Source organism: Polyergus mexicanus, unplaced genomic scaffold (genome assembly GCF_030449975.1).
Source record: "Polyergus mexicanus isolate NDT 795.1 unplaced genomic scaffold, iyPolMexi1.0 SCAF_8, whole genome shotgun sequence".
Classification (NCBI taxonomy): domain Eukaryota; kingdom Metazoa; phylum Arthropoda; class Insecta; order Hymenoptera; family Formicidae; genus Polyergus; species Polyergus mexicanus.
Genome location: NW_027223328.1, coordinates 999,944 through 1,014,810, shown reverse-complemented (window position 1 = coordinate 1,014,810; position 14,867 = coordinate 999,944). Strand labels below are relative to the sequence as shown.

General features: G+C 32.1%; 1 protein-coding gene across 13 annotated transcripts in view; it reads right to left on the bottom strand.

Annotated features, from left to right (window-relative positions):
• Nucleotides 1-14,867, bottom strand: part of Cask (peripheral plasma membrane protein CASK) — a 168,264-nt gene that overhangs the window by 16,296 nt on the left and 137,101 nt on the right. For 9 of the 13 annotated variants that reach the window (XM_070300667.1, XM_070300669.1, XM_070300664.1 and 6 more), the window contains 3 exons: nucleotides 9,419-9,607; nucleotides 8,671-8,835; nucleotides 8,240-8,314 (listed from right to left, as the gene is read on the bottom strand). In XM_070300667.1, coding sequence (XP_070156768.1) covers nucleotides 8,240-8,314; nucleotides 8,671-8,835; nucleotides 9,419-9,607 — 429 coding nt within the window. The remainder of the gene's footprint in view (nucleotides 1-8,239; nucleotides 8,315-8,670; nucleotides 8,836-9,418; nucleotides 9,608-14,867) is intronic. The other 4 variants (XM_070300666.1, XM_070300671.1, XM_070300674.1 and 1 more) reach the window with 1 other exon arrangement.

The window sequence follows — 14,867 nt, the reverse complement described above, 5'->3', positions numbered from 1 at the left end:
GAGATGGAGTAACCAAAATATTTTTCCATCGTTCGCGGATTTACTCGAGAAATCACGTATCGCGTTTTCAGTTCACTCCAAATGTCGCATGTACGATACAAATGTCATAGATGCCTTTCGCACGCGATCATAGAACGTCGAATCATATTTTCGTTCCTCGTGGTATATTCTTCACGAAACCGAGAACGTTATAAATCGAAAGTACGAATCGCCGGTAGAAGCAGAAGATACGCGCGTGCCCAGAATAAAGTCTGAGAATAGCGAGATTGAAGGATCAATTTCGACGAATAAGATTTGAGCGCATCACGCGTTTAATCCACGTCTTATTATATGAGAGCACTGTCATGAGTGAAAAATGTATCGAAGAAAATCAATGCCCTATATATTGTATATTGAAAGGGCGTGCTGCCGAAAAATATAATTACATTATATATTGAATCGTTATTAAAAGAATTTCAACTTTTATGTAATTCATAAATAATTGAAATATTTTTTTTTGCGATTAAAAAGATACATTTTTTTTGATATTATAATTATAATTCTCAATTAAAATTATTTACGAGATTCTATCACACTATCGCGTATAGTATTCAACGCATACGACAGAAATTTAATTCCTTTGAAATATCTTATGACGATCGATCTTTCACGCGCGCTACGAATTGCGAAAAAGAAACTAATATTCTCGAGACGTCTAATGAGATCTTGAGATGCCTTCGCGCGGGGCGATAAAGTGTCAACAACGATTCGGGCGCTATCGTTGCATGGCGCAAGAGCGATAAACGGGGCGGTAATGGAGGGTGACAATACGGAGGGGCACGTTGAACACATCTTGTGAGTATGCGTGTCTAATGGAACAGACGGATAGACAGACAGTTCGCGTGTGTGTGTGCGCGCGCGCGCGCGTGTTCGTGTATGGATGGGTGGGTGAATGTGCATGTGTCGCTCGTTGATTCTATTTCTACGGATACGGACAAGAGGTCACGTTATACAGGTAACGCGCGACGACTCGTGGTGTGTTCCAGCGCGGTTCACATGCTTTATTATATCTTCGTACACAATGCACTGTAGGGTAACAACGCCGCAGCCGTTGCGCTCGCCGATGTTGTTGCCGCTCCTGCCTAAAGATGCGATTGGGGGTTGGGGGTGGGGGGGGTGGGGGTTTGGGGTCCGAGAGTGATGGCGTCGGAAATGCAACGTGGTACGATCGGGGCGGAGGGGGGTGGGGTTGTTAATCGTTACCGAGGGTGTCTCGCTTCCCGTGTAACACTTGAGATACCCCTGTCCTCGTTTTATGTTCGTCATCGCGAAACGCCTTTATAAGGTATTACATTGTCTCATTCGTGTTACGTAGACGGGTTTTGTTACTCATTTCGAATGCGCATGTGTTCGCGCAACGATTATTAGCCGTAAATGCTCCCTTTCAACGTATAATGAGTACAACACAGACGCACGGGACAGAGAATGCTTAACTTCGTAAGCTCGTTTTCACGAAAGACGGATAGCGTTTCGATACTTTTATTATAGTAGGACTTATTCTTGCCGTACGATTCGATTTATTGAATACGTACATATTTGCAGTTATCAAAAATAGCAATTTTTCTACAAACGGCAGTTACCGAGTATCTTAATCGAATCTGTTGAATACGAGTCATTCTTGTTATATATGCTTATTCCTCCCTTTCGAGCTCGTAACGTAAAGTGATAGTTAACGTTCATCTGTCCTGCGTCTTTCTACCTTGCGCTCCCGAAAGTATAATGAAATTGTATATTTCGAAAAATATGGTCTATATACTATGCAATCGCATATACAGATATTTGTCACGCCAATAATTTGAAATCATATATCGATCTGCGTAGCGATCTCTTATAACACCTATAAACTCCCAACACATTTTACAACGCTTTACAAAATCTAATCCAATCAAGCCGTTGCATATATACGTGTGTATGTATGTGTCTTTTGTGTATTTGTATGTGTATATATGTATGTATGTGTGCACGCAACTGGGTACACAAGTATAATATAGAGAGTGCGAGGAAGTAGGCAATATGTCACTTTCTTATAACAGATCCACTTCTTCTTTGTTGCATTTCTACGTGGTGCACAATGAGAGAGCGAGAGGCTGGGCGCTACGTTAAACACATGTATAAACATAAGCAGATATATAAATACAGAGTATGTGTACAAACGAATCACATCAAGATATCAAAAAATTGATAATGAAAACTGAACCGCACGCGGTTATATATTAAACGATATTAATTGTAACTATTATATCGATTTTTCAAAACTAAAATATTTACACACAATGAGAGACTAGAAGCTTTTAAGGATCATCGTCATTGTTCGACGTCGCAACATTTCTAGAATAGATTCGCAATTTTTTTTTTTTTTTTTTTTTTTTTTTTTTCAGGTACAGAATACGTCGAAAATAATGTCCGTTGATTCAAGTACGGAAAAAGAGGGAAGTGCCTTATTTGAAGCCATTAGTGTGTGTTTTACTGACATTTATTAGAGAGATATCTTGAAGATTTTATTAATAGTAATGGCGCCCCCGCTGTTTAGATCTCTCCGGAAGTAAAATCAAATCGCGGCGCTTATATTGTATTAAACAACGATCTATTTCATCTAAACTGGAATAGACGACATTATTTGCAATCTACCCCTCAACTGCATGTACGAAAATTTTTGCACGTGTTAAACATTTGTACTCAATAATTTTGCAAAGGGAATTGTTAGGAGGGTGTACAGATCCTTTTTTTCTCGAGAATAGAATTTATCCGGAAAGAGAATACATTAATCATTTTATAATTTTAAAATGTGATGAGGAAAAAAACTTATACGGATGTAGTGAAACGGATATCTCTAAATCAGCATGTATTGTTCGTCTCTGTTCGGACAGTCCAATAATTACGAGGCGATACGATTGGCCAATAAAACAAAGTCAAAAAAAAAAAAAAAAAAAAAGAGATTAAATCACACTGCTACCAGGCTTGCGCGTTATCTACACAATCGCGAGTGAGTTCGTGCAAAATGATGATTAACGAACGACCCAGAGAGTTTTGCAATCTCGACTAAAAACCCATCGATCGATTTACATAGCCTTACGTGTATGCATTTATGATGCAAAGGGCTACATTGGCCAAAAAGAAAAGCATCAGTTCGCAAAAATGTCCTTCATGCAGGTGAGGGTATAATGAGGGGTGTAACAAAAGCTTCCTTATATGACAAAAACACAAACAACATTCCAACACATGTGGAAACGAAAGTGTGCATTCCTCGTATTCTTCTTTTCCCCGTAAAAAGTAAACTATCTTACTATCAATAACGAGATATTGTTTTTGACTCAAACGTCGTAAAATAAAATTAGAGATACGGAGAGGTAGAGTGAAAGTGAAGAACAAAATTACGAAAGAATGAGAGAAAGAGGGAACAAGAGAATGAGCTTGAGAAAAAAAGAGAGAAAGAGAGAGAGAGAGAGAGAGAGAGAGAGAGAGAGAGAGAGAGAGAAACCGGGGAAAAAGAGCGAAAAAGAAACATGCACGCTCCGTGAACTCGAAAGCGCCGACTAAAGCGTTTTGTTACACCGCTCGTACCGACCTTGCCTTATAGAGATATAGATTATAATATATATATATATATATATATATATATATATATATATATATATATATTTCTAATATATATGTGTGTGGATATCACATAAATTATTTTCTAACAATATCGTCCCATTAATAGCATTAATTATTCAATTACTTGGATCTCGCAATATAGGCGAGCATCATACTGGCCCATAATTCACAAAATTCACGTTAGTCGACGAAATCATGTCCAATTCTAGCAATTTTGACACTTGCAACATTAATCCGAATAATTTCAGTTAAGCGAGCGTCATCTTCTTACGTTAATACTATCAGAATAGGTCATCAGTTACGCTTTATCTCATTACAGAATTAATGTTCATGACATTAATGTGAACTTTGAGTACGGGTCAGTGCAGGGACAATCAATTATATGAAACATATGCGCAGTGCTGTAAGATCGACGTTACAATTGGCAAAATTTCGGTCTCGTGAAATTATATCGTCAAAGGAACGCATTTGTTGCAATGACGATTAAATAAAATAAATAATTATATTCCTTGTAAAATATCAAATTTTTATATTTTTTTGTCAAATCTACCGTCAATATCAGAGCACTCTTATATGCGATGCTTGCGTATTGCAAGCGCTATATAAACCTAGAGAAGAAAGAGAATATTATATATCATGCGAGACTAGCGTATGTCCTGTTGCCGTACAATCGCAACAATTGTAGGACGCCCATTATACTGCATCGCAATGCAGTTTGGGATAAGCAATTTGAAGGCGAACATTCTTTGTACATGTGAACACGCGAAGAAGGGTGTATTGTACATCCATTTAAAGAGCTGTACATGTAACTGCATATTGTACGGACCTTTGACAAGTTCATGAAAGTAAATTATGTACAACGTGCTCTCGAGGCACGAATTATTCTCGACTCGCAGAATTGTGACCTATGAAAATATTGCAAGAACATTGCAAATATTGCAACATAAAATCGTTTACTCCGTCAAGTGTCTCATCAATCTCGTAGATTGATTGAAGAAGCACTCATTTCACGTATTTAAAATTAAATTTGCAACAACATAAAAGCAGCTGTACCTAATAAAATTCTGATCCGGAAAAAAAAACTGTTCTCTCAATTTAATTTTATTGGATTTAGCTGAAAGAAATCTTTGTCTTGCGTAGCACTGCTTGCGTATTGAAAAAGACAGCGAGATATATAAAAGAATAGAAAATAATGTTTTCTGTTATAAAAACGATCGTGGCGTAAATACTTATTAGTATTTCTCGGTACATCAAGCAGTATTAGTTATATCTGAATTCTTTTTTTGTAAAACAATAAATAATTAATTAAAAAGAATATCATTTCATATATATTGTTATGCATATGTGTATCTTATACTACGGGTATAACTCTGGTGAAAACCTCTGCAAGTATTGATCACATTCAAGACATATTTGTTGAACAGCGCATTTATTTCAATATATTGTACAATTCTTAGAGAATGGATGATATTTCGTGCAACGGTTTAGACGGTTAACACGATTAAGCTCTGATTTAACGTTAAAATTATTACGCTTTGAATGTGATCTCGTTTTTACTTCCACTAATACCAATTACACACGTTTTGCGTTATTGCTTGAAATCCTATCTTGAAGTAATTAATGGAACGTAATAAAAAGCGATATGTGAGACGAAGTGTTTATTTAAATATCTCCAATAAATTATCCGTTTTATAAAAATTTGAGTTAAAAATTTGCTAATTGAATGAACATTAAAAATAATAATCTTATAAGAAATCTCAAAAGAGTATATCATTATTTCATAAATTATAAATTGTACGAATCTTTTATTAAATACATATAAACTAATTCTCACAAGAGATACTTTTATTTCAAAAATTCCATAAACTTGATCAAGAATCGTTATTCATCAATTTATAAATCAATGTTAATATGAAAATTTACAAATCTCATTAGAATTGAACAAACAAAATTTAAGTGTAATAAAAGTCATTCAAGCATTGAACAATATCGTTCATTTTTATATTTCTAAAATTGTCAGGTTGACAATTTTTGAAAAAGCGTTGTTTAAAGTTTCAGTAAACAAACCCAGTTTATAACTTTTTTATCCGATTTTGCCTGATCGTATTATAAATCAAAAATAAAAAACTGTTCAGCCGAAACGAATTTATTGACATCGTGAAAAAAGTAAATGAAGTTTACCTGCGCTCTATGACTGTACTATGATCCGAAAAGAAAGATAAAATTTTATAAATTCTATTATGCTGCTCAGAATCATTGTAATTGCACGATTCATTCAAACCGCAAATATTTATAATCACAAAAAAAAGAAGTCGCTCTAAGAATTTAACGTTTCATTCTTCAAGAACTTATTCCTTTGGAGAGAACTCGTTCTCTAATTATTAGAAACTCTAAATACGGCCAAACGTTGAACTATCAAAATTTGTCACCGAATATATTCAACTATTCGAGAATATTGCGCGTAAGCTGGCGCATATAAACCACCAAATATCAATTTTCTTCCATCAATGTTAACGAAGATTAGTAGTGAAACTATGTCCCAAGTTACCTGAGATTCTAAGATAACTTAGGACATCGATAGGTAAATATTCTCTTGCTCGTTATATGTTTAAAAAAAATTTTAAAAAAAGGAATTTTGACACATGCATCAAAATTATATTTTGTTCTGTGCGAAGATGTAGTAAAAGTATTTATATAGTAATATATAAGAATTAAATTTATCACCATTATCATAATATACCATTAATTTATTTATTATGTTTAGTTATTAATAATTGATATTAAAATCATCAAAGAATATTAATTAACTTATTTTTAAAAGCTCACTCTATATATGTGTTTTATATATATATATATATTATAGGAATAGCAACTGTATATTAAAACATGTCAAAAGAATATACAATACTTTACGAGTATACATTATATAAAACATGTCAAGAGAATATATTTCACTTAATTGTTTTTCATAATATTACTCTTATATAAAGTTCACGCAAACTTTGCTTAATTCCGGCTGAAAATTCACCAATTTATTAATAAGAGTTTCTAAAATAATTCCAAATTTCCCATAAAAACGTCCATGTTGATACATTATTTTTTATTATCAATTACATAACGCGAAAATTTTTTTCTAATAGTGGATTATCCTATATGTGATTATCCATAATGGACACTATTAACTGTCTTCTCCTGCAAACTTCTTGTAAACTCCGTGGTCTACCTTGGATGGAATTACGCAGGAAACTGTATACAAACTACGAACTATTGAGAAACTAATCGCATATCCCTCTGTTCGTAATCGTACTCAAAACTTTCCTAATCGCGAAACGAATAATAGGCAGAGATTTCTCGCACTTCACATGAGTTCTTCCAAGTACTTGGTATTATACGTAGAGTACGAATCCAACTTATATAAAGCGAAATATGGAGCAATATTTCATTACAAAAGCTAGTCGTGTAAAGTTCGAATCATCTAATTAAATGAAATTCTTGAATTCTTTTTTTATGTATAATTATACGTAATAATTTGCATACATAGTATATATAATGTAGCGGAAATTTTATTAGCTGTTTATTATTATAAGAGAGCTCTATCAGGATTTTTAAAGTTTCTCTTGTTAGATCAGAAGATCGTGAGAGAAACTAATTGTAAGACAAACTATTTAAGAAGCGATTCATAGATCACGCTTCGAAGCATGTCTCTAGGTTATAATCAATAATAACATACAAGAAACATAATATTATAATGCTTGATTAGAGAATTAATCGTAAGTTTAATTTTATAATGAATATATATTTGATTACAATTTGTTTACAATCTAATTATTAATTTATATAAATCAATAAATAGTAAATTAAAAATTAAAAATTATAAATATGCTTGTGTAAATAATCTCTCAAAAAATAAATTAGTAAATCATAAATAAATAAATAAATAAATATTTTGATTCGACACATTTAAAAGTTTAAATATATAAATTATATTTTTAATATTGCACATTTATCTCTAATAAAGTATCATGATGATATTATAGAAATTTGCGAAATCATTATATGAGTAGTGTATTCGCTAATAAAGCGTATTGAAAAAAGCCTAATTATCTGCTACCTACATGCATAATTACTTATTAAAGCTACAAACTACCTACTCTATAAGGCTTAAGTTCGTAAATCAAGTTCGCTCGATAAATTTAGCAGTATCATCGGAAGAAGGCATAAATTTATTCTATGGGAAATCCAGCTCTCAATTATGTCTTGAAACGAATATATTTTTGACGATTCTATAAATACGCGATCCAATCGGGTAAACTACTTGAGATCAAAATTAAACGTCTTAAGATTTTCGCGACCGTAGGGCCGATAATGGGTTTAAACGACGTCTAGGCGTGCTCTCGGTAGACGAGGAAGCGCTCTTAGACTTGGAAGATTTTGACGCTTTAGACGTCTTCTCTTTGCTCGTGGTAGCTGCAGAGGTTTTCACCGATTTCCCGGATTTGTTCGCACCACCTCCACCAGAGCTAACGCCCGTGGAGGTCGCGGATGATGCGGGCTTACTAGACGCGATAGTGTTTTGGGAATGGGTTTGGGTGTTGGGTCTTACTTGTACCTCGCAGGGGGGCGGCGCGCTCCTGTACGACGGCACGATCTTGAAAGTTACAGATCCTCGTGCCTCCCGCTGTAACAGTCAAAAGAGATCGACTCTTTAGATATTATGTCTATGAGAAAGCAAAAGTAATGATTTATTTAAATAAAAACGAGGGGGACAGACTCGAGATTTGTTTTTTGGATGTATAATGGATAAAGAAAAAAAATTATGTTTTTCAATAATAAAATAATATCGAATAATAATGTTGCTTCAAAATATAACTTTTGTTAAATTTACAATTAAAATTTATATCAGTTATAATATGTCTTTTTTTTTTTTTTTCAAAGGAACATCAAATTATATTTATAATCCAGTTTAGAATAAAGAGTTTTGTATTTTTTAAATTTCACCCGCGATTGTGAGGGTAATTTTATGATAATACTTACCAGAATCTTTTGCAAGGCATTAACGGATTGATTCTGAACTGGTATACCATTGATTTCTCTGATCTCGTCACCAACATGAAGAGTGGCTTGTCTATGGATCATCCCACCATGCATAATCCGTGCAACAAAGCATTGTCCATCCTCATTCATTTTTAGTGTGATTCCCTAAAATGTGACAGAACCATACGAAATAAAATAAAAGCAGTAAATGCAAAGAATGTTAGCGATAAGCAGATATGAAATTTTTTTTTTGCGATGTGTTTCTGAATGTTAATGCTACGTTAAGCCGCATATATAGCAAATAATAATGCAAATTTAAAATTAAAATTTCTATGATAATATCCAATTGTTTATTTCGTACTGCATATAAAAATTTAGCATTTACCGTTTACAAAATATGTGATATTGTGAATAGTCTATTGTATTTTTTTTTTTATTTGTCTCACAACATGAAATAATATTTTCGACACAAATCTTTTAATACAATATAATATATTTTAATTCAACATTTGTATATTTTATTCTTTCGCTGAAAATTATGAATAGCATTTTTCTTTAACAAATGCATATATCTATACATATTGATGTTATTTCACGTAAAAATCATGTCGCAGAGAGAGAAAGAAAAAGAGAGATTGCAAGTAAATTTCATATACTGCCGTAAAATTAAATGCCGTTTTAAAACGCCGTCTCGTATTGTCGAAAAGGCACGTTTCTGCAATTACAGATGCTTTGAAGTACAACTCACCATCGGCTCATCCGTGTTCTTCTGAAACTGCACCAGTCTGACGCGAGTGATTTTCTCGTCTAAATCACCGTTTTGTCCTTCGAGGTCGTCGCCACCATTTAAATACGTGAGAAGCGGCGGTGGTGTTACTCTGGTGGCTTCCTCGCCGTAGACCTCGTGGCCGGCAACATCGTGCGCTTGTAAGAGTGCCTGAAACAGATCGCAAAATAAAATTGCAAATTAAACTACTAGCGTCACTATTTTTCATATAGCAAAATATATAATCAATTCGCCATTATCAGAGAAACATATAATAGAGAGAAACCTGCTTTCCATATTTGATGTTGAATTACACGCCACTTTTTAATTATAATAGTTCCCATGATAATAAGGGATATTCTTGTTATATGCAAATACATTTTATTCATAAAAAGAATTTTGATAGTTCGTTAGTCATGTAGTTTACTTTTGCGATGCTGTCTCATAAATAAAATGATGATTCAAATTGTGAAAAAAGGAAGCAAACAATCAAATTTTGATTGCTGATTATGTCCTTTATGCAAAACGTGATCTAAATATGAATATTGAATCTCGTTATCGATAAAAAAAGCATCACTTTTTTCAGATTGTTACATGGTCATATCGTGTACATATAAAAAAATTGTTTTACATATTGCACATATTGAATATATTAAGGAAAAAGTTATATACTTTTTGAGAAAATATATGCTACATATAATTTTTTATATCACATGCAATTATCTCTTTTTGTCAATTATTTAGAGACACTACATGAAATGCCATATTATACACACGCAATATTTTTCACATGGAAAACGTATATCGTATAAGTAGCAATATGTATAAATACAGGCGTTGCTATTAAACTGAAAGAGCGTAAAATATGCAGTTTAATTTACATTTAAATTATCGACTTTCATTAAAATTCAAATGTAAATTCTGATTTTAATAACGGGATAGCATACATGATAAACAAATAAATGATCGCTTTCTACTTTACAAAACGCATATTGATAAATGCACTTATAAACATCACGTTTGCTGCATATCTTATTTTTTTCCTAGTCAAAAATATTTTATTGCTAAATATATATATAGTTATTTTTGCTTTCTCATATCACATGGATAGAATATTATTAAAGAATGGTTGATATCTTGTACTATATGTGATATTATAGCTGTAAAAAATAATGTCTCCCAAAAGATCTATTTTATATGCAATATTACATTAAAAAAGTATACAATCTTTTATAATTTGATAGCTTTTTATAACTTTTTGAAGTTATTAATAGAAATATCTTATATAGTAAAAAAGATTTGTATGCACTTGACATACATATAAATAAACTGGCTAAAAGAAAAGTGCTCTACGATATTTACGTCGACTATATGTTGAATACATAATAATTTTTCGCGGAGCATATGTAAAAAATGGCAGATAACACTCGAAACTGATTTCAAGTATTGAAAACTAATGACTGAAACTTATTTATCGCTTTAATCAAAACATTAGTTTATTTAGTAATTAGAAATTAGTAAACACTTTCTTTTTAAGTTTAGTAGGTAAATAATTTTTTATTCTAACTATATGTCATTTTTTAAATAAAATGTAAAATATTAAGATAACCAAACGAAATCTTAATAAAAGTTATGGTTGTATGCCGCTGTATACAGATCATGAATATTTTAAATCTTGCTTATCTTGTAAAACGGATTTATTCATGTAGTCGAATCTTTCTGACGTCTAATATTAGAAGCTCCAAAGTTCAAGTATTAATCTTGATATTTACTAAACTTATTATTTACTAAAACGCTTTAGCTTTCCGCGTTACATGTTACTATGACGATCGTAACTGCGGTTGTAGTTCAATAACAGTATTTGGATAGTGAGTTCTAGTTGTCGGCCGATCAAGCTTAAAGCTTAATCTGTTACGATCTCCGAAATTGTCTCGGGCAAATTTGACTTGCTTGCGCTGCGAACTCTAGTTTGAGAATTGTACGTTACTCTGTCGCGGATAATATCGCTTCTTTGCCAAAATTTATACTTCTGCAAAAACTTCCATATATAAGATGTAATTTAATAAAAGAGCAATCGTTTAAATATATCTCTCGTCTTATTTTAATTCAATTTGAAAAAATATTTTCTGCATCGATCACTCTGAAAACTTTCTGCAAATTATGCATAAGATAAATCAGCGTATATTGTCACACGTGATATTCATATGGGATCATGGAAACGCTTTGTTCACAGACGTAAAGGATCCTCGAAGGGGTTACGTACGAGCACTTTGTCCAAGGATAGTACTCGTTCACCTGAAACGCGGCCAAACTCGTCATCTACGACCCAGTTGATAGCAATGACACGTCTCTATTTCTCCTTTCTCGCGCGTCTACTTTGTATGCAAATCGCACATGGAAAAAACATATTTCAGATACACTGCAAATAGAACGAAATATAAAGAAAGATGATAAACTCAAAGACAAATTATTCGCTATAATATGTATGCATATAAGTCGCGTTTCAGGCGAGAAAAAATATCTGTAAATATGCTTTACATTATATTTGAAATATTTTTCTATTAATCTCGATATTTAATACGGCTCAAGTAAGAATTCTAGGTTTTGTAGCTATCAACTGGCGATTTGTCACGAAAAGTGAGAAAATATAAAAGAACAAGATAATCGTTGAAATAGAAAAGATAGAACTGTTATAAAGCATAAATAATGAATTAATCTTAATACGATTACACGGCTGTATTTTTGCCTATTTGCCGCACCATCTGGTCAGAATAAGCACAGTTACGTAGCCAATTCAAAGAAAACGAAAACGATCGTAGCGATTATTTAGATACTATTTGTTCACAATGCCGTTAATCAAATGCCGTTAATTACATTAGCGCCATCGGATATTCATTAATTAAGACCAGCCACGGAACTACCAGGGAAGAGGTAGCAGTGTCCATTAAATTTTTTTTTTTTTTTTTTTTAGCAATCTATCAGAATTGAAGAATCTATCGTATAACTTATTGCAATTACGCTATATACGTTGCAATATCGTTTATTTTTATAGTGGAATTCTTTTCTTCAAGATTTCTCGACAATACATACGAGTATCAAAGAAACCATTACATACATACTCATCATAAATTCTACGTTGCGTACTTGAAATCTTTTCATTCGGGAAACGTCTCATTATCATAATTTCAGAACGTCATAATACATAATATTGTTAGGTATATGTCTGTCACAGTTACACATAGCTTTAGCAGACACTCGAAACTATCTCGCAAAGTGTAGAGCTGCTGCGATTTTGACATACGAAATGGCAGCACGCGGGATATCCTGCGTAACGAGAGAAAAATATCAATCGCAAACTCTGTGAAAACATCTGTCAATTATTTTATTGTATATTAGAATGCTGGATATATAATTAAAGTTTAAAATTAAATTAATTAACGTATAATAATAAGTTGGAGTAATAATACATATTTGGCTCCTATAATATGTCTTCATAATATTTTTATATACATTTAGATGAAAAAAGAAATTTAGAGATATGATAAATGTCCTATATATATATGTATATATATATCAAAAAGTTTCGATTTTTATTTGATAATAGCGAGAAGGTTATTGCAATTTCATTTTAGATATTAATACGTACTCGGGCGCGCAAGCATATGCAAGTTGGTTCTTGAATTCGGGGATAAAATAATATTACTCGATGCAAATTGAAGTGCGATGTATCCGTGGCTCTGGCATCATTCGTACTCCGGAAGCCAATTCATCGGTCTGCAATATCAAGAGGAATAGAAGGGGGTGAAAGGGGTGGATGCGGTAAACCGCGACTGTGGGTTGCTTCAATTGTGGTACATATACGTTCCGTGTTAAAATTTATAATCATTCTTCTTCCGCCAAAGTTGAACAAATGGCTCGGATGGATGTTGCTAAATAATATTGGTGTGATAAAATTCATCCGATGTGCTCGTCAGATATTATTTACGCTACTGATATCAATTGCCGTCTATAATCGTGATCTTAATGCGTGAGAAATATATGTCACTTTTACGAATATAAAATAATTTTTCTTCGAAAAATATGGGTGAAAAAAAGCGCCAAATCGACGAGGGAACTGACTTAATCGCGAGATTCGAAAATCCGATTCAATTATCGTTTAGCGACAGGATATCCGCGGTTATTCCTGCAAGGATATTTCTCTTCCAAGGCAAATTAAAATTCAATTATACGTAAATCTGCTGTCTGAGAAATCATTTTAGATTGGAGAATTATTAAATTAAAATCTATACAATGTGATCCTAAGACTATTATTTCAAGACATTCTACAATTTTCGCGAATCTTTTGATATATTTTTTAAAATTAACATTTTAGTTGGTCTTAAAAGAGGCGCCCTTTTTTATTTATTATTTAAATTGATTGTAAAACTTATAAATTTCAAATTATAAATAATTGAAAATAAGTGATTCTAATAAAAATTAATTTCTAAAAATAGATAAAAAAGTGTTGCACTTCTTATAATTTTAAACTTTGGCTGAATTAGAATTTAACGAATTTTAATTTTACGATACTAAGATATTTAATATTGTAAGATAATAACTTGTAGAAAGTTACATCAAAAGATATTTAATAAAATTTTCATTAAGAAAAAATCGACTTAAAATTGTTCAAAGAGTATGAAAGAAATATACAATAATATTTTGAAAGATCTAATATTATATGACTTTTTCGTGCTGCGGTATATTTTAAATTGCGGTTTTAAAATTGTTAATATTTATATACTAAAAAAATAGTTCCTAGATTTTTTTTGCTGCGTTAGATATGTATTTATTGATGGAAAGATATTTAAAAAAATACAATAAAACAGTTATTTAAAATATTACAGTTATCCGTAAAAAATAATCTTTAATTCAATCGTTGACATTGCATAATATCATTATTTTTAACGTTACAGTACACATTGTGTATGACCCAATAATTATCAAATTTGTCTTATTGTTCGTCAAAAACAATTTTGCGATATTGTATTAACATATATTCGTCGATAATATTTTTACATAACAAACTATTGCCCGCAAAACCGATTAAGAAAAACAGATAATGTCGAAATCTGAATGAAATACAAGCTGATAAAATGTTGCAAGACTTCTTTTTTAAACTCATGCATTTAATATAAATACAATTAGATTATTATTTAGAATCACGGGATCAAAATATCGAATAATTAATTAAAGTAGTTATATTGAAGTATTAAAGTAGTTATATATATTGAAATGGACAATGAAGATATGAATCATTTGTTGAATTTATGCTTTGGGAGAAATAATGCCTATGGGAATATCATTTTCAATTATTAATGCCCATAGAGAGAAGAAGAGAGATAGAGAGAGAGAGAGAGAGAGAGAGAGAGAGAGAGAGAGAGAGAAAATCGTT